Source organism: Amblyomma americanum, chromosome 8, assembly GCF_052857255.1.
Source record: "Amblyomma americanum isolate KBUSLIRL-KWMA chromosome 8, ASM5285725v1, whole genome shotgun sequence".
NCBI classification, from domain to species: Eukaryota; Metazoa; Arthropoda; class Arachnida; order Ixodida; family Ixodidae; genus Amblyomma; species Amblyomma americanum.
In genome coordinates, this window is record NC_135504.1 from 67,844,147 (window position 1) to 67,870,570 (window position 26,424).

At 44.2% G+C, this 26,424-nt stretch overlaps 1 protein-coding gene across 1 annotated transcript; it reads left to right on the forward strand.

The window, feature by feature from the left end:
* Positions 1 to 51: 51 nt before the first annotated feature.
* On the forward strand, positions 52 to 25,587 carry LOC144101858 (uncharacterized). The gene is made up of 11 exons (XM_077635082.1): positions 52 to 191; positions 3,329 to 3,460; positions 6,223 to 6,495; positions 8,152 to 8,618; positions 10,261 to 10,315; positions 12,603 to 12,683; positions 14,469 to 14,698; positions 16,952 to 17,104; positions 21,035 to 21,168; positions 22,939 to 23,023; positions 24,976 to 25,587. Exons 1-11 carry the CDS (start codon positions 167 to 169, stop codon positions 25,120 to 25,122), a joined length of 1,782 nt encoding a protein of 593 aa, XP_077491208.1. The 5' UTR covers positions 52 to 166; the 3' UTR covers positions 25,123 to 25,587.
* The last annotated feature ends 837 nt before the right edge of the window (positions 25,588 to 26,424 follow it).

Here is a 26,424-nt window from a genome sequence, read left to right on the forward strand (position 1 = left end):
GTGAGGGCGGAGCGGTCTCTCGAGAAGCCACGGGACGATGGCTGGGCATCCGTGGAGGGAAGCTTGAATTCGCGATCGGCCAAGTGCGGAGTCCTAGCGCGCCACCGATGTCGGGGCGCCTCGGGATCCGGCGCTGATCTTCGGTGACCGCCCCGTCGGCGGCGTCATGAGTGACTTGAACGTGGAACGAGGTGCGGTATTTCTCTTCAATCTGCTTGAGGCTGTGCTTACGTAGACGCGTCGAAAGGTTCTCCAAACAAATGCTTACGCCACATGTGTTGCAGCGCACTTGGCCGTGACATTTCGCACGCTGTAGCGGCGGTGGCATGCCGCGGGTATCTGACTGATGAATGGTATATATTGAGCGTGGCGTACGTCTCTAGGAGGAGCAGTTTCGCAACCGCGCTGTTTCTCAAGTTTCGTTTCACCTTGAAACCAGGTGCTGCGACGCTGCGGTTTTGTTCTCGAGAGGCCATTTCCAAAGCAGCAGTTGCCGGACTTTGTGGCTAGATTTTGTGTGTGGTCGCTGCAATTCTGAATTGATGCTTAAAAGTCGTACAGGCGATGACAAAACAGTCAATCCCGCGATCTAGAAAGAACCTAATATTCGGCCGAATGCACTTACTTTGTCGGATTATTAAGGTCCGCAGAGCTGCTGCGTCAGAGTGTGCAATCTACTTTACGAAAAGCGTGGAGAAATGCATGAAAGCGCACAACAGGAATGCCTGGTTACTTGAATGTAATTCAGGAAGTTGTGTGATCGATGCAAAACACTAAAACAAAAAGAAAAAAACAAGGTGGAACAGACTGGGAACAGTCTTTTAAAAGGCACGTATTGTCATGGTTCCTGCCATGCCCACAACACAGAAACTAAGTGTCCCATGCACATTGAGAACAAACGCAACAGTCAGAATTAATCTAAGGCCACTCATTCTACCGTGCCTCATAAGGAATTAAAGTGCTGTTTGTAGTGTTGAGCAAAAGTTATTAAAATTCACTTACATGGTTATATTGAAGAATTTATGGCATAACGCTGATTGCAAGTTTTTCTATGTCTGCCATGTGCTGAACTATTTTATTTTAGTGAATATGCACACCCGAGAAAGAATTCCAGACTAATTTTTGAGCAAGCACATTCATGTTCAGTGTTGGTGCTCACTTACCCAATAATTTTCGTCATATGTTGTGTGCATTGTTTGACATCAAATAACGCAGGCTATGGCACTCTACTGAGCTGCTTCCAGACATGTTTTTGTGTTGGCCTATTCATCTTAACTGCAGCAGCAAAGGTTGTGACGCTAGGATCATGGGCACTGATTCGTTCATCATTGCATAACAAGCGTTATGAGTAATCAAATGTGTTTCGTGTCTCTGCTGATAGCAGTAGGTTTCTGGTGCAACTAACTTCTACAGTGATTGTCTAATAGACATTACAAACAAAAAGGCTTTTGCATTTCATTCAAAACAATTATCCTCCATGTCTAAAACTTTGTGCACTCCCGAGGCGAATGCGTCTGCAAAATAGCTTAAGTCCTTGCAGGTTTGTTTATTAGCCTTCAAGAGAATAGGTGCTTGGGGCATTTGTTGTGTCACGGGGACTGAGGTGATGGTTAAAAACTCTGCTGCAGCCTCTTGTCATGTACAGATTTCAGTTTCTTTATTCATGTCATATGTAATGCATCATACAAAAAGAGATGTATGGAAATAGGATCTATAGCACGGTATTGCACTGAAACCTTGCTGCGCCTTGTTCAACCAGAAGCAGTGGAAACAGCTGTGATTGCAGTTTAGTACTATAGTAAAAGCACTATGATGCAAAGTAAATGTTAACAAGAGTGGAAGTAAAAAACATTCGCCAGCTGTACTTGTGATTGTCACCTGCACTGTTGTGTTGAAAGGTGATGTTAAATTTTCATGTTTTTTTCTTCAGCATGTATGTGCTCTGACGTTTCAGGTTATGTTTTTGCTTGAAAACGGAGTTTTTGAATCACTACCCGGAAGCCTTACTACATGGAATTTTGCAGAGACCAGCTGTTGTGGACATGTGTAAAGTTCAGTGCTTCATTGTTTCATTTTCCATTGTATGTGCTGAGTAGGAAGTAAGGCTTAGGGGTTGTTCCCAGTGGTGTGACCTAGGCTAGGTGGTTTATTTTAAAATTCATGAAACGAGCGCGTTTCTTTGCTAAGGTTTTAGTGCTAAGTTTGATTACAGTGGGGCGTGCAATCATCATGGCACAGTTATTTCATCATCTGTATGTGTACTTTTTATTTTTTTTGTTCTCGAGCATGATTTATGTTTTGCACTTCCAACTGGCAGTGTTTTGATTTGACAGTGGCTGGGGATTTTACTCCATGCATTGCTTGCAGAGCTGCAGTTTGGGGAAAAGGGCGCTAGAACTTGTGCTGCAATCAAGCAGGAGGTTAAATAGAGTGTGCTGTTCATTTCTTTTTTTTCCATTCCCTGTTTATGACTCATTTTTAAGTCACTTGCAAGGTGTTCTACTTTTTCCAAACCGTTTCTTGTGTTCAGGGTTATTTCAAATGCATTTCAGGGCTCTTTCAAAACCTGTAAAGAAGAATTCCTTCTGTGTATATGTTTTTTTTTTCATTAGGGCAATTCACATGCAGAATACAGAGTTCACGAATGAGCAATGATCACTGCGGCCAGGGGAAGCTTGCACACATTGGAATATCATTGGGTGCCCGGCAGAACTGGGGATTGAACCCCATACCTCCCGTATATGAGGTCGATGGTCAAATCTCTGGGCCTCTGCAGCTGCATGGTACTTGTATTTCTCTGAGACATGTGACCATATTGTAGAAGAAGGAAGGCACGTCAGCCATGCCTCAAAGCTGTTATCCCGGCTGTGATTATGGCGTGTGACTTTATACACAAGCCACGCTCGCCTCGCGCCTTCTTCTACATTTGCTTCATGCACCAAGCGCCTGTCTTCAATGCAGGTAACTAATTTCTTTGGCTGCAGTGTAGCTGTGCTGGTTATAAGTCGGAGAAGTGGAAGGATTGTCTTGCTTGTGCTTTTACAGCGGTAAATTCTGTGGGGCTTATGCCTTTTGTTGGCATCATCCAATTATGTTGTTGCCAAAAAATCTCTCCCTCATTCTTCTGGCCGTTAACAGCTTCGAAGTTGTGACCCTGGCAGTCCTTTTACTTGTGGGCGTGGTCATCAGGGTACTCGGCCATGGCATAGATATTGCATGCAGTTCTTTACTTCAGTGCTGGGTGAAAAAGTTTTGAGCCCTAGCAACGAGTTTCCAGTTGCTGATGTTGCGGCCTTGTTCTTTCTGGCCTCGTTTGCCTCAACCGCAGAATGCCTGGCGCTCGTCAACAAGCTCATCGTGCAATGCCAGCTGCCACACCCTCGCATCGGCAAGCTGTCGGCCCTCTCCTACCAGCTCATCATGATGCTGTACAAGGCTTGCTGTGGCATTGAAGTAGCAGGTGCGAAGCTTGCCCTTGTCTAGTTTTTGAAATGGAGAGCTGAATTAGATTGAGGCTGCTGATGTTACTGCTTTTTTTTCTTGTTCCATTAACCATCAGGGGCGCAGACTGAAAAAAAAAAATGAAAATTGGTTTTGAGGAAAGGAAATGGGGCAGGATCTGTCGCACCAGAACCACATGGTAAGTAAGGGATAAAGCAGGAAGCGAAAGAAGAAAGAGTTATGGTAGGTAGGTCTCGGGAATAATTTGACCACGTGGGGATCTTTAACCTGCACTGACATTGCACAGTGCACAGGCGCCTTCTTGCGTTTCGCCTCCATCAAAATGCGGCCACCGCGGTTGGGTTCGAGGTTGGATTTGAACCTGGGTACTCTAGCTCAGTAGCCAAGCGCCCTAACCACTGAGCCACCGCGGCGGGTACGTAGGCTGGCGGCCGTGTGTGATCTTGTGGCACCCTTAAGCTATCTCTATTCTGGGTGAATGATGGAGCATATCTTTGTGTGACAAGGTTGTAACCAACTGCATTGTTTTGGTTTGAGTTGCGTAGGCGAACTTGCACAGGACACAGGAATTTTGAGTAGATTATGAGAATCTGGTTATATGCAGGGTTTTCCCTTGTTATATTTTAATTGGTTTAATTTGTTAGGATTTTAAAATTGTTTCATTATCATTTTTATTTGGATTTCTGTTGGGGTGTTAGTGTAGCTTCGATTGGGACGTGGTCACATACAACGCGGTCATGTCCCTGGATGCTTGTCTTCCATGCGTAGCAGCCAGGTGGAGGTGCATTCTTTTTGTGTGTGGTGCCAGTCACTACCAACATGGTGTGCCAGCGCTATTTCGCCAGTGTCATCTGTTGATGTGCGTGGTTCGGGCTTGCGATGAATTAGCGTTGGTGCCTCACTTCACGAGTGTACGGTTTCTTTGGCCTTCTCATAAGCATTTTGTGCTAGCTTTCATATGAAGGAATCCAACTGTCACCAAAACCAAGGAAAGCATGGGGGAATTGTTTAAAAAATAAATGTATGGTATCGATCAATGGAAAATCAGTAACGTAATCACTTCATCCTTGAAAGATAATTGATTGGAAAGTGGAAGAAAAAGAAGCGCTGGTATATCCTAGCTGTTGCATATGAGTGCTGGCGCCCGTCACGGCTTCTTATGATTGCTGGCTGTGGTTCCTGCTAGGAAGCTTGCCTACATAGCATATCTGGCGTCACTGCTTTGTGGACCTGTTCGATTTCCCACAGCTGTGTTCACTTGGTTCAGTTCTCATATAGGTTGGGGTTGTACTGCATGGACCATTTCGTTTGGAAGCACCATGTAGCGTCCGTTTGGTGCGAAAGCACTTCTTCAGTAGCAATCCTGAAAAAGCCAGTGGGTCTCTGAAGCCTCGACCTTTGAGATGAAGTGATTTGGATACAGTGTGGCTAGGGGAAGGTCACATGGTACGAAAGTTTAAAAAATTATCTTGGAGGACAATGTAAGGCTATGTCTAGACATGAGACAATTGAATTCGAAGGACAAGTTAAGGCAGTCTTTAGGCAGTAATCAAGCTAATTTGAAACCAAGTGCTTCCGCACGTTATACTCGATTTAACAGCGTTAGAACTCCGGCATTTTTTTTTTGCGCAATGCTGGCAGCCTTCGGTGCCAGAAGGTCCTGAGTTCTGCTTGTGCGGTTTGCTTTAGTTATGTAAAGTTTGCCTCTTCTGAGCTGCTGAAGGCCACTTTGAAACATCTCATGTCTCAAGGCCTCTTTTGCAGCTTTCTGAAAAACAAGAAAGTCAAAATGGCATTGTAATTTATTATTGTAATTGAACATGCACCATGTTTTTGAATTGTAGCCACTGTTCCTTACTATGCTTTTCTTTGTGATTTCTATTATGTATATATCCCTTTCCGCTCTTCCAAGGTTTTATTGTGCATGTCACGAAGTGTCTGCATTATAGAATTTCAATTTTTTTGGACCCATAACTAGCCTACGGCTATGGGTCCAAACAGTGCTGCACACACTTTTATTGTGTTTTCTTGGATAAATAAGGAATTTGAGTTTGAATTTAAAGGAACTGTGATGAAAACCCCATCCAATTTTTGTTGTTTGTAAAATTTGACTTTTTGTTCCCTTGTTGATGTTTGTTCCCTTGTTGATGTTTGTTTGGCAGCAAAAGATGTATTTATCATTGTGAAATTTTGAGTTGAAAGGATGGAACATTTTTTTCCCAATACTAGACTCAAACTTGTGCGTAGATGCCTACATGGGGGCTATTATGGATTCCATGGTTGCGTGTTGGAAGGTGTCGGCGGTTTTGTGTAGCCTCAGAGATCCACATAAAAATGTATTGATATCGTTGCATTTTATTTGTGAAATCAGCCAGTGATGGCAACACCTGTATGAATTTCTGGGCCTTTTCTAGGTTTTAAAAGCTCTTTTTTCAGTTAAAGTAGCCTTTCTTGTTGTTAGAACATTGCAGTGAATCAATTTAGGGCAGCTTCAATTTGTTTTCATTGTCCTCTTAATTATAACTAACATTTGCTTTGTGATTATTCACTTGCCTTTGCCTCCCATGAGCACTAAAGTGCTCAGTGGCTGTTTTCTTCTACTGCTTACTTGTCCTTCGAAGTTACATGTACATATAATCATGGCTGAGCTTAATTAACTTTGTCAATTCCTTTTGTGCATGAGATGCACTCTGTTGCCTTTTCTTACACTGAAAGTAAAATTTGAACTTTAGAAAAGGGCTATAACTTTTTTTTGCGCAGGGCTGATCAAGAATCCACAGACCCGTGAGGAAGAAGTGTTCAACGTGGATGCGGCCATCGACACCCTCTCGCACCGCGTCCTGCTGACGTCGTTGGCGCACATTGAAGGTCACGACGTCATTGGGGGCAGGCCGCACGCTGTTTTTGACCTGCTTGAGATACTCTCCGGGTGCCTTGACCTTCAGGGTGCCTCGTCATCATCTTCATCATCATTAGTACCGTCATCGCCAGACTCCCCACTTCCAGCTTCTTCATCAGAACAGGACCCGCACCGTATGTTCTGTTGTCTTTGTAGTGTTTTATTGACGTACTGTTGTTAATATTATTATTGGAAAGGTTTGGTTTATGGGGTTTGACATCCCAAAACGACTCAGGCTATGAGGGACGCCATAGTGGATTGTTCTAAATCATTTCGACTGTCTGGAGTTTTTTAATGTGCAGAGACATCGTACAGTACACAGGTCTCTAGCATTTCTCCTTCATCGAAATGCAACCGCAGCAGCCGGGATTGAACCCGCGTCATTCGGGCCAGTAGCCGAGCCCCATAACCCCTAAGCCACTGTGGAGGTTCTTATTGGAAAGAATATCATGCCCATTTAGGAATGCAAGGCAGTCACCAGAGTAATGCAGAATTGAACACCACTTGGTTGCAAGTTTTGGGGCCCTTATTAAAAATAAAAAAATATGATGGGCGAAAATCACAGCACTCTTCAGTTCTAAGCACCCTGCGTTCCCATTTGGAAGGAACAGGATTGCTTGAATATAAGTTAGTACAGCAGTTGTGTCAGTAAAATCCAAGCCAGTTTCAGTAATAATTGAATGTGCAGCAGAGGACACTTTAGAGATCTCCCAGTATTTAAAAAAAAATCTGTAGACTTGGAGGACTTGTAGGCTGACTTGAATCATTGAATAAGCAATTCTTCTTACAGACAAGGCCTGCATGCAGAAAAGTGAATGCTTGTTAGCCAGTCGCTTTTCCCGCAAACAGTTTTGTGAGCCAAACCACGTGTGCCTAGCGGCTGTATTATAAACATCTAGGCCTTTGCCTGAATCGGGGAGTAAATGAGATGAGCGTGTGCACTTCACCGTAAAAGGGCCAACTGTAGCTGGAAAGAAAAATTGTCTTGTTTTTAACACAAAGAAGACAGTATGAATAACGTCATAATCCATGATACACATATATTTTAGCAGTATCACGGGAGCATAGACTGGATGCTCATTCAGTGTCCCACGCAGGACACTGAATGTATTGTAGCAAGGTATGGCACTTTCGGGCCGATGCTGCTGTAACATTACTAAACAGTCAGAGAGCTGTACAGTGTACATTGCTAGCTGAGCACATCTTTTAGGCTGGGCAAAAATAAAGATAGGAATCGGACCTGTCGCAGGAATTGTAGCAGCTAACATACCTAATCAGTTTCAAGGGATTATAACGAACTTTCAGTGATGAAGCTCAAAGGAGACTGGGGATTTGTTTGAATCATGTGCAATTCATGTGTGCAAATAAACTTTTATTTTTTAAATAAGCTTTATGTTGCTGAGAGTAAAGCTTGAAAAAACTGGCTGCTCAATTTAAACGAGCTTGAATTAACTGGAGCAGGAAGTGTTAGTGTCCATGATGGAATTAAATAGGCTGCATGGTTACCTTGATGATTTCAGTGTGAATAATACAAGCACAGACACACAGGGGGAACAAAGCGCTGTGTTCCCTCTTCGTGCCTGTGTTTGTAGCGCTTGTATTATTCATAGCGAATGTTTACCAACTTGGTCAGTTATCTGCCTTGATGATTTCAGCACGCCTCGTTTTGCACTGAGTTCGAGCTCTGTCGTGTTCGCACCAGTCATTTGCCAGCGAATGACTGACATGTGCCTCAACGCCTCATGTTTTTTCTTCTTTGAACTTTTTCAACTCTTTTGTATCGCATGCAGGCGATTTCTGTCGACGCTGTTGTGCCAGTAGCAGCATCACGAGCCATTCTACTCCAACAAGCTCAGACTCGCCTGATTCTTGCTCCTTGTACAGCGACGGGCCCTGCTTCCTTTGCGACTACGTCAAGGCTAAAATGCGAACCGCTGCCGCTCCGCCCTCCGTCGGACCCAACCGACTGCCACCGAATCGACATGTTCCTGATACACCCTCGCCTCTCACAAGTCCAAACTACACGACGGCGGAGTCTGGCCTGGATGATGTTGATGCGCAAAAGTTTGCGGATGGTAGTGCAAGTCACCGCGCGCCAGCAGTTGCCCCAGGAGGGAGGAGGCAGGGAAGTCCGTACTGGCTGCGCGGCACACCGAAGCTGGAAGAGTCCGGGACGACAGAGTCCGACAACAGTGTGGAGGAGAGGCTGAAGGAGACGTTGGCAGAGCTCCGGCGGCGGCTCGCAGCAGTCGATGAGGTGCAGCCAGTTTCATCATTAGACGAAAGAGCAATCGTCTGGGGTCATTTGCTGTCAATTGTCATTTAGGTTTGGCTGCATACTACAATTATTAATTGGCCCGTTCCCTTTATTGGTATGAGGTGGTGTCAGTGAATTGATATCTATGCGTTAATCTTCAAGGCTGTCGCATATCAAAATTCACCAATATATACAGACTGTCCTATGAAACTAAAAATATCATTGATGTTATGTGCGTGTAGCAATTTACTGTTCACTTTTCTGTAATGCGAGTGATAGTGACTCTTAGATGGTTTGTTATCAGCTGTGTTCGTCAATTGTTTTTGACCATTTGAGAACCGTGAAGTAGGTTAAAAAGAGGTATTTTGAGCGGGCTCTTTGTGCTTAACATACTGTTGAGCATAACAAGTACAAAAGAGCACAAAAATGGGTAGTGGTAGATGTTCTTAAACTTGGCCACTGCCACCATGATGCCCAGTTTTGGGACACCACATTTGATGTCATTGGTGCACTCTTTGTGGCAGAAAATACATATTGATGTGTTAAATTGCTTGATTTTTTTGGCTATAAGGGCAGTTTCCCATGCCAAACAGTTGAAGAAGTAGTTGTGAAGGACACCTTTTTTTCTGCTGTACAAATGAAGTGCACTTAAACTGAGCTCTCCAAGTCAAGTTTAAGGTATGTTATGGTGAAATGACTGTGGCCTTATGATTAGTGCACTCAGCAGTGCACTTAATCTGAGCTGTCCAAGTCAAGTTTAAGGTATGTTATGGTGAAATGACTGGCCTTATGATTAGTGCACTCAGCAGTGTGCAGTTTTGAGCATAAATTTTATTAAGTAATACTGAGTTCTGCATGAAACATATGGAGAGACAGATTGCGCTTCCTTTTGTCGCAGTTAACTGTGTGAAAGCTACCACAAAAACTGGAGACCTCACTCTACCAATGTCACTGCAGCGGTGGTGTAGTGATTTTCAGCATCTGCCTCATATTCAGGAGGTGTAGGGTTTGATATGAAGTGCTGGCAGGCACCCATCGGTTTTTGCACTAATTTGGTTTCACTTTATGGGGTTCAATGTCCCAAAGTGAATCGGGCTATGAGGGACGCCGTAATGGAGGGCTCCGGATAATTTTGACCACCTGAGGATCTTTAACATGCACTGACATCGCACACAACATGGGCTTCTAACATTTCGCCTCCATCGAAATGAAACTGCCGCTGCCAGGATCGAACCCGCGTCTTTCGGGTCAGGAGCCGAGCACCATAACCACTGAGTCACTGCAACGGCTGGTTTTGCAATGGGTACATGCTTAACCCCTGGCCTCGTGCTTGACTTCTCTGGTTTGAAATGCTTGGAAAACGGGTTTTAGAATCCACCTTGTGAAGATGAAAAATATCTCGTGCCACGGTGCTCTTTGGCCAAAGCTGCCCTTGCACCATAAAAATTCGTCATCATTCTTTATTTTAATGATATCACGGAGGATTGTATCAGTTACTATTCATTGCAGGCTGTTTTTTGTGCCATTTACTGTTTAATAGATAAAACACCTTCAAACAGTAGCTGTTGCTTTCTTAATGCATGTACAAAAAAAAATTATCCGTTCTAGAAAAAAGTATTACCTTGTCTCTTTTTTTTTGCAGCGTGCTGACAAGGAACTACCTGTCCGCAGACAACCTCGCACAGTGAAGAAATCAGGCAGGTCACTTTTGCCACTCCTATTTGTACATTTCATTGCGTGCCACAGGCCAAGGATCTGGCCTATCGCATAGGGAAACTCTGTCGAGATCTCAAAGGCCTTCGAGTGGAGGCTGCATGCACTCAGACACTGAGTGCACACAGTAATGCGCTGGGGAATAAAATCACTGCAATATCATCTCTAATAGAACTCATCTTGCAGAAAAAAAGACAGCTCGGCCTACAAAACTCAGCAGCAAGCATAACACCATTGTTACCAGCGATACAAAAACAGCAAACAGCAGCTTCTTCATAAGTGCATGAATGCTACTACATCTTGTCCAAGAAGTTCATTTCAAGAGTGATTAATATTGTTTGTAACAAATCAACATTTTGTTTTTATCCTTCTCAATTAAACTTATCGATTGCTAGCTTGCCTACAAAATTATTGACAGCAATAGTTGTGCCACAACACCTCATTGTGAGGTGATGAAAACTCTCAATGGCGATCGAGCTTGCCGTGTAGCAGCAGCGCAACTTTTTTGAGTGTGTGACAGGGGTATAAGCTTGTGTAGAAGTGGGACCAGCTTTTGCAATGTTGCAATGTATATAAGCTTCGTTAATTTGGGAAACTCGCTGTCCGGGCAATAGACAGGAGGAAAATGCACAGTGCCCATTAGGGCCAGTGTATTTTTGTCTTGCTAATATGGATGGTAATTAGAACAAAATCTCTACTTCCCCAACCAAGTGTTTCAATTTCGGAATTTCGAGCACAGCACACCACAGGAATGCAGTGAAGAAGTGAAGGCCTTTGTATTTTCCGGTTTTGTGCCTTACTGTGCAGAGTTGTCCAATTCATGTGTCAGTTTTTCATATTGCTTGAATGACTGTGATGAGAACTCCCACTGCAGCTGATACTCTGTAGAGAGCCACATTCAGCAGCTGTCAGCTGATTGGATGCTGATATGTAGTAGTGGTTCATGAGATGTGAATAGTTGTAGTAGTAGTAGTTAGATCATTTAGCCCTGAAACGCCATCAAGCACATCATAGACCACTAGGAGTGTCAAGCTGCACAACATTATTTCAAGCACAATGGCGATTGGGATAAAGGGCTTGTAGCTCCAAAAATCATGTAAAATTTCAAATTTGCTGCCCACCAGTACGCTGAGCAGCGGACCTTAATCATAGCATGATTTTTTGTTGTTTTTTATTCACAGTTTTTCTTTGGATGACTCACTTTGTGGACAGTTTTGCTCGGGAACCAAGTGTCTATATTAACGAGGCACGACTGTGAGTGGAGCAGAGTGCGTTCTAGCAAGTCGAGGTGAAAAGTGTGAGGCTAATGATTAACGCTAAGGTTAGTGACCTTCATGTTAGAGACGTTAGATTGAGGTTTATAATTTCCCCTGCCTCTTCCCCTTTTTGTGTTTTTCTCTGGAGCCATAGCAAAAGCGCATTTATGCCCGTTTTCATCGCGATTCACAATGCACATTTTTTTTTTTTTCACTGCCAACACCTGCTCCGTGAGATGACACGGTGCCACCAAACCACTCATTCACGTTGTGGAAACAGGCTTCCAGGCCCGCAGTACTTATCAATCATTAAATGCTTCCTCCACTCTGGTGCTTTTTTGGTTATCCTGTCTTATCAGTCTTATCCAATCCTGTGTATATCTTATCATATTTGCAGTCTCAAACCCTGCCCCTATCTTATCATATTGTGTAAGGGCAGCAGGATAAGGTATGCACCTGTATGATGTGCGCCCGAGTGTGGGAGTCCTCCCACGAACTTGTCGCCAGTTTCTCTGTGTTGTTGATATATATATATATATATATATATATATATATATATATATATATATATATATATATATATATATATATATATATATATATATATATATATATATATATATATATATATATATATATATATATATATATATATATATATATATATATATATATATATATATATATATATATATATATATATATATATATATATATATATATATATATATATATATATATATATATATATATATATATATATATACACACTCAAGAAACTAACTAAACGAATATATTAACAACACAGAGAAACCAGCCTCAAGGTCGTTGCGGCACCCCTGCACTTCCGTGCATGGCTGATAAGCACCTGCCTTATCATATTGCCCTTACACAATATGATAAGTAGGCAGAGCAGTATATGAGAATGAGCATGATAAGTTGAGGACAGTTCCTCATGGTAGGTGCAGTTTGTTGTGTTTGTTGATTAGTATTTTTTTCCTCGTTATTATTCCAGTGCTGCTGTCTCCTTCTGTGCGTGGTGTGAAGCGTTCGAGAACCAGCACCTCGAGGAAGCGGCTTCGACCTGATGCTGATGGTAGGTTTCCTTTTGAAGCCTGACTATCTGCGGAACCCTTGGGTTCCTTGAGGTGATCTTTGGGGTTCCCTGATCACCTAAGTCCATGCATGTCTCAAACACCCCCCTTATCGTTAACTGTTCTATTTTGGGACTGACCACAGTGTAATTGCTTGTAGCAGGCTCTTACAATACAGTACAACGCAGTAAGTCATTGTTAGTTGAATTTGGCCATTTTTAGAAAGGCTGGACGTCTGCTTGCTCTTTTCGGCATGCATGTCAAGCAGGAAGATATGGAAACTTGCGGGGTTGTTCAGCACCTTTTGGTTTCCCCTCCCCCCCGAGGCGAAAAAATATCAGGGACTCCTGTTGTAGTTAGGAAATATCTAAACTGACTTCATCATATTGGAGGCAGACATCATGGGTCACTGATGTTGTATGTATTGAAAACTGGAGTTGTTATATTGCCTGCATGCAGTGTTTTTTGCATAGAATGCCTGCCCCTTCTCAGTGGTCACATTGTCTAGTGCTTCTGTTATGTTGCTGTCTGTTTTAGCTATTTGTTCATTTGTTCTAATTCTGGCTGTTGGAACTGGCTAATCCAAAAGTTGGAATGAATTAATTTGATAAAGCAGCGACCATATTCCAGTTGCTTTTTCATGCCTCATGTAACTTAAAGTCCACTTACACGTTGTGGCTGTCGTTAAGGTGTTGAAAGAGAAACAACATAAAATGACAAAAATGAATTCAAGTTACCTGGAGGACCTAGAGACATTCCAAGAAGTGTTGCGTGAATACTAATGTCTAAGGCTCTTAGTTTCCTGCGGTTCCGTAAAAAGTTGCGGATATAAGCATTTTTGCGTTGGCAGGCAATTTTATGTTGGCAGCCAAATTATCTTTTTTTATATACAATTGTTACTGACATCAGTAGGAACCACAGAACCATGGGAAAATTACGAATTTATTTTATTTGCATGAATACAGCACGAAGAGAGCTTGAGACGCCTGGAAAATTTTAAAAGATATAATATTGCGATTATAATGAAATCACAAGGATCTGCTGCATAAAATCAGTTGCTGGGCAAGTTGGTATTTCATGGTTTCATTCACACAGCGCAAAGATATCACAAAGCGCTGTTGTGGTGTCTCCGCTCTTGTCCGTGTTCGTCTTTGCGCTGTGTGAATGAGGTCAGGTTTCTAGTAGAAAAATGGTTGGAGTTTGCAAGCGTGCCTCGACTTCTGTCGGGAATTGCCAATTCTAGCTGCTTAGTAGCATGTGTGCCTTAAAACTGCTTGAGAACTGAAATCCAGCGACAGAACCCTTATACTGTTTTTTTCTTAGCGTGATGAATAAGGTGGAGATTTCAGTGTCTAATCTTTCTGGTCTGGATTGAAAGAAGTGACCCCGAACACTCTTTTATATTGCAATCGTTATAGAGATTTTGTCGCAAACAACCCCCATTCTTCGAGTGAAGCTAACACAAAACGTTACTCAATGCTGAGTTACAACAGCCACCTTCAATTTTATAAGATTGACTTCTGCAGCATGCAAGGCATGTCTTAAAAAAAATGAACTTGCATATTTCTTTCTTGTTTCTTACGCTACCTGCAGTATTTTTGCGGATTCTTAATTCTGCATCTGCGTAATTTTCGGATTCTTTATTCTGCATTTACGGAAGCACCATTCCAAAGAAGACATCTTTAAACTTGGCGGCAGTGTTGCCTCAAAATGTGTCGATTTCAAGAACACATGGTTTTTTTTAGAAAAGGGTCTTTTTTTCTCTCTCTTCGTTTCCTTTTGTTCAGTGGCCCCGGAAGAAGAGTCTTCAGCGGGTGCCGACATGTCACCCCACGCTGAACGTGTGCTGCGGCGCCTCCATGATCAGCACGTGCGGTTTGCCGTGCACACCGCCTCGTCGGCTTCAGATGTGGCTGCTGATGCGGATCGGCTTCAGCGGAAGCACGAGGAGCTCCTCCAGAGGCATACATGCAAGATGAATGCCCTGCAGAAAGATCTGGCTCGCTCACGCCGCCTGGTGAGGAGTGCCAAAGTCATTCTACAGATTTGACGCTGCTATTTCAGTGCGTGGCACGTCAGAGGACCGGGCTGAATTTAGTGTCACTGGGAAAAGTTAGAGCACTGCATTCGTTTTCCAAGAACCACCAACATTGGGAGGCTTGTACCTGCCACGAACGTCAGCCTTTGCACTAAATTTTCCTTTGGTGCCTTTCCTCCAGTGCTTCTTTACTGACATCTGTAATGCATGCAGATGTGAGGCCTAATCGCCTTTCTTTTAGTGCGAAAGCTCCATTCCAGTGGGTAAACCCTGAGCAATTTCTTGCAGTTTGTATGCTTGCGATGTTTGTGCCAAGTGAAATGAATAGATAAAAATAAATAAAATAAATATCAGCGATAGGATTCGAACTTGCGGCTGCGCGAACAGAACAGCTTCGCTGGCCACTGCCCGAGAGCACTAGGCTATCGCCGCAGCCGAACACGCATCGTGCAACGCACTGCAATGCACTCTTGTGCTGTGCATTGCACATCGTTGTCTTCATCAGCTAATACTACTATCAAACTAATATTCACATTTTGAGCTATGTGGCGGTAGTGACAGAGAGATCTGCGCTGCATGCGTTGGCATGGACGGTGTTGTGGCAGAAAACACGGCACTAGAGCAGTACGCGCAGGCATTGACAACTTTGCTGCATAAGCGCGATACTGGAACATAGGCCGCTAGCATACATTGGGTAAGTTGCCATTGAAGATTAGACACAATGTTTCTTGCTTAGCAATGGTAAACTGCCAGCCATTTTTTAAAAATTTTTTTCCTGAAAATTTCTGTTAATTTGCCCCCGGCCCCTGTTAATTTGGAAATTTGGATAGTTTGGACTGCTGCTGAATTCTCGCCAATCACCCATTTAAGTCTATGGTGTCGGAAGCTCGTTTATTCGTACGGCCCATTGTTGGCATCTGTTAATTAGGATGGGATCCTGAAGTGGCGCCGTGGTGTGAGGTATAACCTGCTCAACTAGCGATTGTCCAAATATTTGTCATCAGGCCTGAACTGCATATTACAGTGCTTCCCGTACCCATCTGACGTGCATGGAACTGCTGGTTTGTTGACAATCGGCAGGCCCTTTTCAATAGAGTCCAGCTGCGTAGTTTTTGTCTTCGGAGCCTTGCCACCTGTTCGTAGCGATGGTGGTATCTGTCACGCATATCAGACAGCAAGCCAAGCCTTTTAGAGCAATGATTGCTGTGTCACTAATCGTTTTTGTTGTTTTTTGAAGGCATCTTGCTGCTCCGGCACTAATCCGCGTTTTCTTTGCTTTCTTCCACATGGTAGTTCCGTTCTTCCTCCGCGCTGAAGCTTTGCAGTCGTCGCATGCTGTTTGCCATTTGTGCGGTGAAGCCTCCTCATGTGTGACGCCTCAAGCCAACAAGCTCCAGCGCTGCCCCATTACTCGCTGAAAAGAGCCACGGAGACTATTGTCACTATGGAGCGGTCCTGCTGTTAACACTGGCGATAGTGTGCACAAATTAAAAGTATTTGACGGAGGCGTTAAAAGTAATCGTTGCGCTGTTTTTGTCTTAAAATGCAATGACCATTGCCCAGGTTTTTACCAAATAACTTTCGTGCAAACGGGTTGGGGCAGTTTTTATGGGGGCCATTCGATAATTCGACATTTGGTTAGTCCGTACATCTTTTCCACTCCGTTCAAGTCTGAATTAATGAGGCTTTACTCTAGCTCTATTGTGTTTGCTGAAGGTGATGCAGCCTGCATTACTCTGAAACTTCTCCCCTTCCTGAACATCTTGTTGAGGCAATATGTTTACTGTGTTGTATTCACTTCACTTATTTTGTCTGAAGACTATAATCACAGCTGTTTCTTGAACAATGCAGAAAAAAAATGATAATAACTTAATAAGACCGACTCCAGCCTTGCGTATCCTGATTGGCAACCAAGTGGCTCGAAATTTTTAAATGTTATGATTTTAAAATGAATTTGCAATGAGTCTGTAACCATTTCTTGTAAATAATTTTACATATAACACTGCCTTCAGTTCAGTTCTTATGATTTCAAGCTAGGTTTGTTAAACTTATCCTTGAATCATTTTCTGACTTAATCTGTGGATGAGTTTGTAGTTATTGTTTACTTGGTAATCTGGTTTTCCCGAGTATGTAATCATCAAAAATATTTCTTAAGTTATCAGAGCATGACAAAATGTGGCAGACAGGTTGGCAGACTTGCCTGCTTACTGTGCGAACGGCCCCTACTCGCAGAATGAACTCGACACGCAGAGGCAGCTGCACCAGGCCATTGGCGCACTGGAGAATGACCGGCGGCAGCAAGCGGCACGACTAAAGCGGCACCATGACGAGCGTGACCGCATCATGCGGTCGCGCCGACTGTCCCACAGGCACCGACAGCAGCAGGTCTGTCTTTTTACCTGCGGTTGACTTGTACTGAAAAAAAACTCTTCGGGACGACGCATTTATTCTTCTGTCCAGGCTTACCACAAGTTTTGATTCTTCAAGGTTGAAGAAAGGTTGAAGAATTATGCAGTTTTACTCAAGGGTTGTCCGTCCTCAGGGAGCTCCAGCGACTATAGTTGGATACAACTCAAGAACAAAGCGGCTTTTACCGCTCAAAGGACCCCGTTCCAGCCAATAGCTTCGGTCGATTATCATGAACCTGCTAGTGTGACAATGCTGGAAGCTGCCTGACCAGGGAGGGCATGAGCTATCCCCTTTTGTCTGCTACTCCCTGCATGTTTATGCTAGCAGGCTTATGAGGATTGGCCAACACCATTGGCTGGAAGTGGGCCGTTGGATGGGGAAAAGCCGCTTGTTCTTGAGTTGTATCCGGCTATGCCAAAAGGTGTTGAGGAACCCCCTATGTCTCGGCTTTCGTCTCTTCTTGTCTAATGTGCATGCAAAAAAAATCATGCAAGCGCAATGCCCCATAAAAAATTTCCAAATTGAAGTAGTTATGACAGGGTTTATAACTAAACAGTCAGGTACAGGAGAACCCTGCTGTTATGTTTTCACGGGGCTGCTGAAAAAAGCGTACCATCTGGAAAACGTACAGTAGCTCGAAAGTGCACGTGAAAACAATATCCATAGGTGTCTGCCATTTTTTTTCACTTCTAGTAAGGGCAGCATGCTTCTCTGGAATTTGTGACACGTTGTGGCTCTCGCGATTGTTTGCATGCACAGACTGCCTTAAACGCCCTGAGACTGCTCTCTTGTCTGGCTCAGCAGCTGTCTGTGGAAGGGAGGCAGCGGCGAAGAGGGTGGGCATGGGTTCGCGGGTCTGCACCGTTTCCGCGGCAACCGCTTTACTCTTGCGCAATAACTGCCTATTGGGATCTAGAATTTGCATTTTAGCGTGAAAGTACTACTTAATGGGGTCAAACCCAACTGAGAATCTTGTGTGAAGCCTTGGAGTAAGTCGGGTAAGCTCGGGTTTGTTCGGACGAGCGTCCCGCAAGCTGCAGGCAATGGGAGGAAGCTCAGGTAAGTTCGGAGTGGAATGCGTCGTGCAAGCTCCACCGAATGGAGAGAGGGTGTGAAGATGAAGAGCGAGAAACGCGGTTGTGTGCACATGCAGGTGCCAGAAAGAAGAGGCGAAGAATGAGCACATGCTTTCGCATGTCTGCTCGGCTTAACCTACGTTAAGACCCTATCACTTTTTTAAGCTGCAGGCGACAAGGCAAATGACAGGGACATGCCTTAGAGCAAACTCATGCAAGTGTATCTCGTACTGCGCTGCCCACGCGGCATAGTTTCGTTCTCGCGCGTTCGGTCGTTCGCACTTGTGCCATGGCAGTCATGGAACTGCACTTACAGCCATAACAAGGCTCGCACCGCCCTTAAGTGCGCTCAGTGTCCGGTGCACCAGTGCCGGAAGCCACCTTTGGAGTTGAGATCCCGCTTTGGTCGGTCTGCCGTCGCCGTTCTGCACGTGCTAAACATAGGCTGCCAAAATGCCAGAATGGGGTAAAGCACCATCATGATGTGGCATTCGAGACACAGCATACGGGAACACTGCCACAGTGGCACTTAACGGGCGGGTCTGTATTGCGTCAATTTCTATGAAAGCTTGGACGGGACTGGCTCATGAGAACATAGAAGCTGGGAATGTAACTGTGGGTTTCTACTCTACAAGTATTTGCAGTGTAGACAGTTCCAAAGTAAAGTGAGTGAAAGGAAATCTAAGGGTTGAGGCACACACAGGTTAGGTGCTCAAGGGGTCTGAAACAGTGGAAAGCAACCCAAGGAGTCCAGAGAAGCACCCCGGGAGCTGTGTGCTGAAGGCTGACAAACATTCAGAGAGAGAGATACAGATGCAGAATCACTTAGCTTTTTAAAAAGAGACTTGCTTTTCTAGATTAGAAATTATTGTATCGGGGCTAATGCCACCAGCCATCTGTTTTGGCCAGGTCATTCAAAAGTGCGTGCTTGTGATCACCAGTGTGAAAAAAAAAAAATGTTATTGCATCCATAAACAAGACAAGGGCGAAGACCGAGAAAAAGCTTGTCTTTTTTTGTTTGTAGTCCTTGTCTGGTTTTATGCTCTGGCGCCCGGAACCGAAAAATGTTGCTCTGTATGTGGCCCGAGACAGCTGGGTGCACCTGGTTAGTTTTTAAGGCGCAGGCCCTACTTGCCCCATTGAGCGAAAACCCATTTGTGTGTGTGTGTGTTAACACTCGATGCTACCCTTAAAAGATGGAATCCTCATGTCACCTGCCATGTTGCATGAGGTTGCGCGAGGTTGCTCGGGAATGGGTCGCACAAGCCCCACCGGTGGCAGCACCTACCATCCCAGGGCAGTGGTGCATCGCTTAACCGCTGCACCATCATACCAGGAGTGGTATGGGGACTCCCAGGAATCTGTGAAAGAGAAAGACCAATTCTGCATATATATGAGCAGTAAACCGTTAGCTATCGCGTCATACCCTTGAAGCGCAAGTAGGAGCAGGCAAGCCATCGTGGCCTCAGTGCGGATTGGAGTGAGTTGGGAGTCATTGATTCGAGGACGCATCTCTTCAGGCCAGATGTCCTGTTGTGGTTGATGTTAGCTGGCCTTCATTGCTGAGAGCCTGATGAATGAGGCTTCTGGCATTACGCAGAACTTGCTTGTACACATTGCTACCTTATATCGGAGTCGGTTGTGTGGCTACAGTGCTGCGAAGTCATCATTGGTTATGAATTAGCTTCGCCATAGCTTTTATCTGCACAAAACAATTCGAAAGCACTGTGTAGGTATATTCAGGAGCCGTAGGCTTGAGTGCCCACCTGTATTGACACTGTGGATGTCCATTGTAGTATGTAGTATTAGCCACAAGGAAATCATTTCTGTGGTGACATTCCATGTGCGCAACAAACTCAACTTTCATCTTTCTTCTGATGACTTTTGGGCCCTACACACCTTCATTGCTTTATTACACATTTAGAGAATATGAACCGCAGTGCATATGTTCTGGACTTAAGTCAACTAGCATAAAATTGTAAATTGTCGTATTTAATGTCCCGGAATGACACACGGACTCTGAGGGATGTCGTTGTGGAGGGCTTCGGATATATTTATGCCACCTGAGGTTCTTTGGCGTGCGCTGACATCGCACAGCACACGGGCACCTTTTGTGGTTTCACCTCCATCGAAATGCAAACGTCACAGCCAGGTTTCGGGTTCCTTCGGCTCGGGTTCCTCCGGCTCAGTAGCTGAGCACCCTGACCACTGAGCCACCTTGGCGGGTTAAACTAGCCTAAGGACGAGCATAAGTCAGCTACATGTGCGATGTCAGTGCACGTTAAAGAACCCCAGGTGGTCGAAATTTCCGGAGACCTTCAATACGGCGTCCCTCATAGCCTGAGTTGCTTTGGGACGTTCAACCCCCATAACCAAACCATAAGTCAGCTACTAGCATAAGGAGTCAGCACTTGCCAAGCAATTGCTGGCACGTGTTTGGCGCACTTTGGCTGGGAATGCCCTCGTGCCAGAAACATGTTCCAGTATCATCATCTTAATAATCTCTCTTCTCATTCACTCCCTCTGTGCACCTTTACATGTGTAGGGTAGCCAACCGGGCATTACGTGCTGCTAGCGTCCCTGTCCATTCATGTCTCCTGCTGTAACATGGCACAATGCACCGGCTCTGTGTGTGAAGTGAGTTGATGTGACTGTGGTGGGTCGGCCGTATGAGTGCAGCTGAGGCATCATTCCACCTGTCACGCAGCACTGTGGCGACAGTTATCTGCTCTGGGCAGTTGGGTGTCTGGCTAGCTAATCCAGGATGCTCGATAAACAAAATGACCCACCATTTCCACCCTTGAATAGCTTCCTGGTGCGTTCTCTGCAGATGCTGCACGATGCGTTCAAGGAGAGCATTCGAACACGGAAAGCTGACCTCGTCGACATCCAGGCCGCCGTCCGTGAGCGGCAGCTGCGTGAGCAAGATCGGCACCGGGTCTACCTGGCCTCGCTGGAAAACTTGTATCCTTTCTGTGAAAGAGACTGGCCCTCACTTACTTGTTCTTTTTTTTTATGTGTGAGATGTCTTAGTTTCGTATCTGAGGCATTTTTAAACCGTTGAATCCCACAGCTAAACTTCCCTGCTAGACTGTTTTTTGGTAAAGGCAAAATGCGAAAGCAGTGATGCACTGATATTATTTTGATCATTAATTAGTCCTAGGCGGTTGAAATTATTATGTTATAAATCAAATGTTGTCCTTGCTTATGAAAGCCCATTAATTTTGGTCTAAAACTCACCTCAAACTTTGTCTTACGCGTTTTATTAATGTGTCTGCCTGAACCAAGCTGGTTTCAAGCTGATGATGGTGTACTAATTCACATTCTTGTTTAGCAAAGCAGCAGGCGAATTTGTAATTGTTGTCATAACACCCTTCAAATGCTAAGTTCTTGCCACTTGCTTAGTGCATTTAATCAAAAACTTCCTAACAAAGGACTGAAAGCTAATCTAGTAGATGATAGTTAGTGACTTGGGTGTAGTGATGCACAATGAGGCCTGTAGAAGGGACACAGAGACTGTCACTTGCGGTTGGACACATGAATGGTTTGTGCTTGCCTTGGCACTTTGCATAAATGCATCTCTTTTGCATAGCTTGCATGTTTTACCTTCTGTTTTTGCCTGTATATATGGGCACAGCGGACATAAATTTGCTTTTGCAAGAAATAAACATTAATTTTAAGAGTTGGCATCAATTCATGCATCCTTTGTGTTATTCCTCATTTTTGTCATGTTGAACTTTGAATTGCTGAAGTCTGCAAAGACAATTTGACAAAAATTTGCCATTTGGAACTTGCTTATGTGTGCTTTGCACATAATTGAACACTTGAGCCACTATCTGGTCATTGACTCAAAAAGCATGTTGGTGCAGATCCTGGCTGGTGCCTCTGCTGGCGGTAGAATTATTTTTTGGCCAGCAAGGGTTGGCCAAGAACTGAATTTTTATTCAGTGTGAAAACAGTTTTGTATCTGCTTGCTCACACAAACAAAACAAGGGGTGTATGCAAGGCACATAACCGAGGTATGTTTACGCAAATAGTCTTGAAAATGTGGTAGCACAAACCATACATGTATTTGAGAGCAAGTATCGATGTTTGTATACTATCTGCTGGCCCCATTTTGTGTTGCTGCAGTTTGAAATCGTAAACCTCCATCTATGAATTAGCTTTGAATTAGCTTTCGGTGGTAACTTCTCTAGCATGTGCGTAGGAAGTTAGATTCACTGCACCTATGCTTTTGCTTCATTTGTTGGCATACGCCTGCTCCTGTCAATCAGGACCTTTAATCTCATTTTCCCGATAACCTGGCCAAGGTCCAACAGTCAGAGCACTTAACCTTTGTGTCTTCACCTGACGGGAATGTTGTCCTCTAGCCCATGCTCGTGTATTCAGTCCTTTTGACCAGAGCTGAACTCCTGGTGTTTGGCGAGTTCTTTTATCTTCTGAGCAACAACTGTGCTCAGACACTGCCATTCCTGAGCAGAAGAATTCGGCCAAAGCTGTTGCCTCTGTGTAATGCAGCCTTGAACAGATTTGACCCAGAGAGTGTTGGTTAATCAAGATGTAGCGCTTCTTCTTTTGTGGTCTTTGATTGTGTCTTCATGTTGTGCCCTGAACAGTTCAACAAATGGTGTTTAAAAAAAGAAAATCTCTCTCTCTAAGGTGCTGACAGTGTTATGAGGGGGGTGACAATGCAGTGAGTGCGAATTTCCTTGACTGATGTCCGTCCGCGCACAGCTACCAGACCCAGCTGTCACTGCTCACTGAGTCACTGGCCAAGGAGAAGATGGAGTTGAAGCAGCGTGCCGCAGCCCAGAGCAGGGTGAGAATTGTGCATTGCAGCCTCTCTTGCTACGTGCAAAGCTTGGCTGCCCCCTGGCCTTGATTGGCTTTACAATCTCATATTTGCTGGAAGACCTGTTGTTTCTTACCTATGGTCATTGATAACGTGAGGTGAGCATTCACATATCTGATTAGTGTACATTTGTGCCACCTGTTTTCCGGAATTGTGCTTGACTGAGTATACCACCGCAGCGGTGGTCGAGTGGTTGAGCATCCGCCTCGCATGCAGGAGGTGCGGGGTTCGATCCCTAGGGCCGCCGGGTGCCCACCGGTGATACAATGGGTACAAGCTTTGGCCTGGTCTGGTGCTCGGCTTATTTGGGGTGAAATGCTTGGGAAGTGGGTCTTTGACCCCACTTTGAGAAGTCGAAAAAACCTTGTGTCATGGCGCACTTTGGCCATAGATGCCCTTGTGCCATAAAAACCCATCATCATCATTGACTGAGTATATCGTATTTATTCACCCAAGGGATGCGCTTGTGTAATCAACGCACACCATATTTCGGCGTGCAATCTGCTGATGATGGTAGTAAGTACTCGCAGGTGTCCTGGAACGCCGAAGCACATATGCAGTAATATACAGCGCCATTTGTTCAACGTCCAGACTCATAAACCTCACCATAGAGGATGAAAAGCCAATAAAAATGTTCTGCACGGGATACAAGAACCAATAGAAATCATCTCTGGTGTTAATGGGCATCTATGTATGATCTGCCGTAATAAGGACTGTAGAAACTTTTTGCGGTTGAGGTTTGCTTCTAGTGCTGAGGGTCGCACTAGAGTGTACTCTAGTTTCTCTCTCTTCGGGCAGCACTGTGGGCCGTTAATAAACCATACCGGGAAACTCGTTTTGTTGTATTTTAACGGTAAGTTGTACTGGGTTGTGTATTTATCCCGCCTGCCTACTTTTTGTCTCGTTTTTACCGCTCAAAATTTTTTTCCGAATATATTTCACCACGCGTGATAAATGCGCCACCCAAATTTTCTGAGATTTTTTTGCATAAAAAGTGCATTTGTTATGCGAGTGAATAAGGTATATATATGGATGCCAGCTTATTTGCTGCTTTCTTTTTTCTCGGCAGTGTTGGTCACTAAGAGGTTACAAATTTGGCATGAGTAGTGCTTCGAAAGCCTGTTCAGTCATGTCCCATCATGCTGTAACTTGATACCGCCTTTTGCTCTGCAGTATGCTGCCAGACACACTTCCTTCCCCGTGCATTTTCTGTCTTGTGGGGGTGTGTCCCGTGTTAAATTAGTGGCTAGTGCCTGTGTTAAAATTAACGAGCACGTGATCCATTAGTGTTGGTGATTAGGTCTCAACACAAGTAGGTTTGTTGATAATATTTTGAAAGCAAAAAGACCAGTAAATACACGTATTTGTTATGTTGCTAGGAACGTGCAGAAAGAAACACAACAAAATTTTCTGGCACAACAATGGAAACTCTGTGCTTGCCAAGCTCTGTGTCATGCAGCTGCTGTGTGTAGCGTTTGGATTAGCATAGTTTCTGCAACAAATGGTTTGATTTAAATACTACATGTCAGTTTTTTTCTTTTGGTATTCATGCTGACATGTGTAAGGGCAGCTGTGTTGTATCAAAGAAATTAAGAAAAGAAAACGTTTTCACGTTTGGAATTGCAATCCTCCTGCTAAGCCTGATTCGTAGCAGCTGCAGGGACAATGGCCTTTGCAGCTGCTTTTTTCGAATATTTGCTAGAATCCGGAACTTAAATATCGTTGCATGAATTAATCTATCAAAAAATTTGCTATAGCAGCATCTAGCAGATTTGTAATGAAGGGAGGGCTGGTATTGTACACTACGCTTATAAACAGCCGCTTTTGTTTCCATGGCAATTGTTTAGAAGATGTCAGTTTCAGAAGCTTGGTCACGCATAGTTAGTGACCTTATAGTCTTTCTCCCTTGATCGTTGCAGGTACTCGAGAGAATGCGACGCGAGTTCAGGGAGCAGTTGGATGCAGAGACGCAAAACTTGTACAATCTCGTTGCCCAGCCACAGGATGGCGGCTGGGTGTCCACAAGCCAAGCTGCACCAAGCCGGAAGCGAGGGAGGCGCACCTGACAACAAAGTGTACACAAGACAACAGACTGTCATGTTCATCTCCCGAGCCATCTTTCACCGCTGTTAGCGCCATTGTCATCACCTGCTGGCCTTTGAACATTAGGTCACCAGTATTGATATTGGCCAATTCTTGCGGGCACCTGTTTTGTAGCTTTGGTGTTTTTAACACCAAAGCTACAAAACAAAATAAAACAAGAGCTTCAATACAAAAGCTGCAGGATGGCTTGTAATCTGCAAGCCAAGCCATGCTTAGCCAGAAACGAAGCAGATCCACCTGACACCGGTAGCAAACGAGAGGCTGTGTCGACTGCCGTTGGCTACTTTTTCTCCACTGCCATCAATGCCGTTGCAAACAACCACGGACCTTTTAACATGCCGCCAAAGTTGACCTTCGTGAAGTTTGATTCTCAAACTCCTGTCTGTGGGTGTGCAAGAATTACAGAAATAAAGAATTTTATATCTGCATTTTCTCATCGATTATTTGCCAGATAAAGGTGATGGATTCAGCACAACGACGCTTTTTGTGTCCAGAGACTCGACTCCGTATGTCTGTGGAGTGTTGCATTAGATAGAGCGTACATCACGTTACATCGTGCTGGGATTGAAATTTGAAAAGCACATAATGTTGCTAGCGTGTCAACAAATTCTTTTTATTTGAGTAATGTGTGGGAACAAAGTTGCTGTGTCTAGGCAGTAAATAAAAGTCACCAAGCCGCTCCAGCCAAGTTACTGGTGGCTTCTACTTTTTGTAACAGATGGTACCTGTATTTGCTAGTGTTGAGCAGTGGTTAGAAGTTTTCTTGTAGGTTATAGTTATAGGTTATAATTGCTGCACAGCCACCATAGTCCTCCATAAAATAAGCAATAAAATTACAGTAAGAAAGGGTGTTGTGTTGGGCAGGAAGACGCGATCTTTCTGCCTGGTTACAGGAGGTATACAGAGGCTTGGATTGGGAACAGTTGGGGATAAGAGTTAACGGAGAACACTTTAGTAATCTGCGATTCGCTGATGACATTGCCTTGCTAAGTCACTCGGGGGATGAATTTCAAAGCATTACCAATGAAAGCATTACAAAGAAGAATACGAATGGGTTGTAGCGCATGTGGTAAGTTCTTTCTGTTCATAAATGGGAGTTCCAATATCATTTTTACTCACAGTGCAACAAACTCTCCCAAATTTCCGCCTTGCTGAAGTTCCAATATCCCTCAGTGGGAAAGTATATAACAGCTGTATCTTGCCGGCACACTTCTATGGGTAGGAAACGTGCAGGTTACCGAAAAGAGTAACTTTAGGACAATGTA

Coding starts and splice junctions, on each gene's coding strand:
- LOC144101858 (XM_077635082.1), top strand. CDS start 167: ATGAGTGACTTGAACGTGGAACGAG. Junction 8,619..10,260: donor GGCTCGCAGCAGTCGATGAG/GTGCAGCCAGTT, acceptor TTTTTTTTGCAG/CGTGCTGACAAGGAACTACC. Junction 14,699..16,951: donor TGGCTCGCTCACGCCGCCTG/GTGAGGAGTGCC, acceptor CCCTACTCGCAG/AATGAACTCGACACGCAGAG.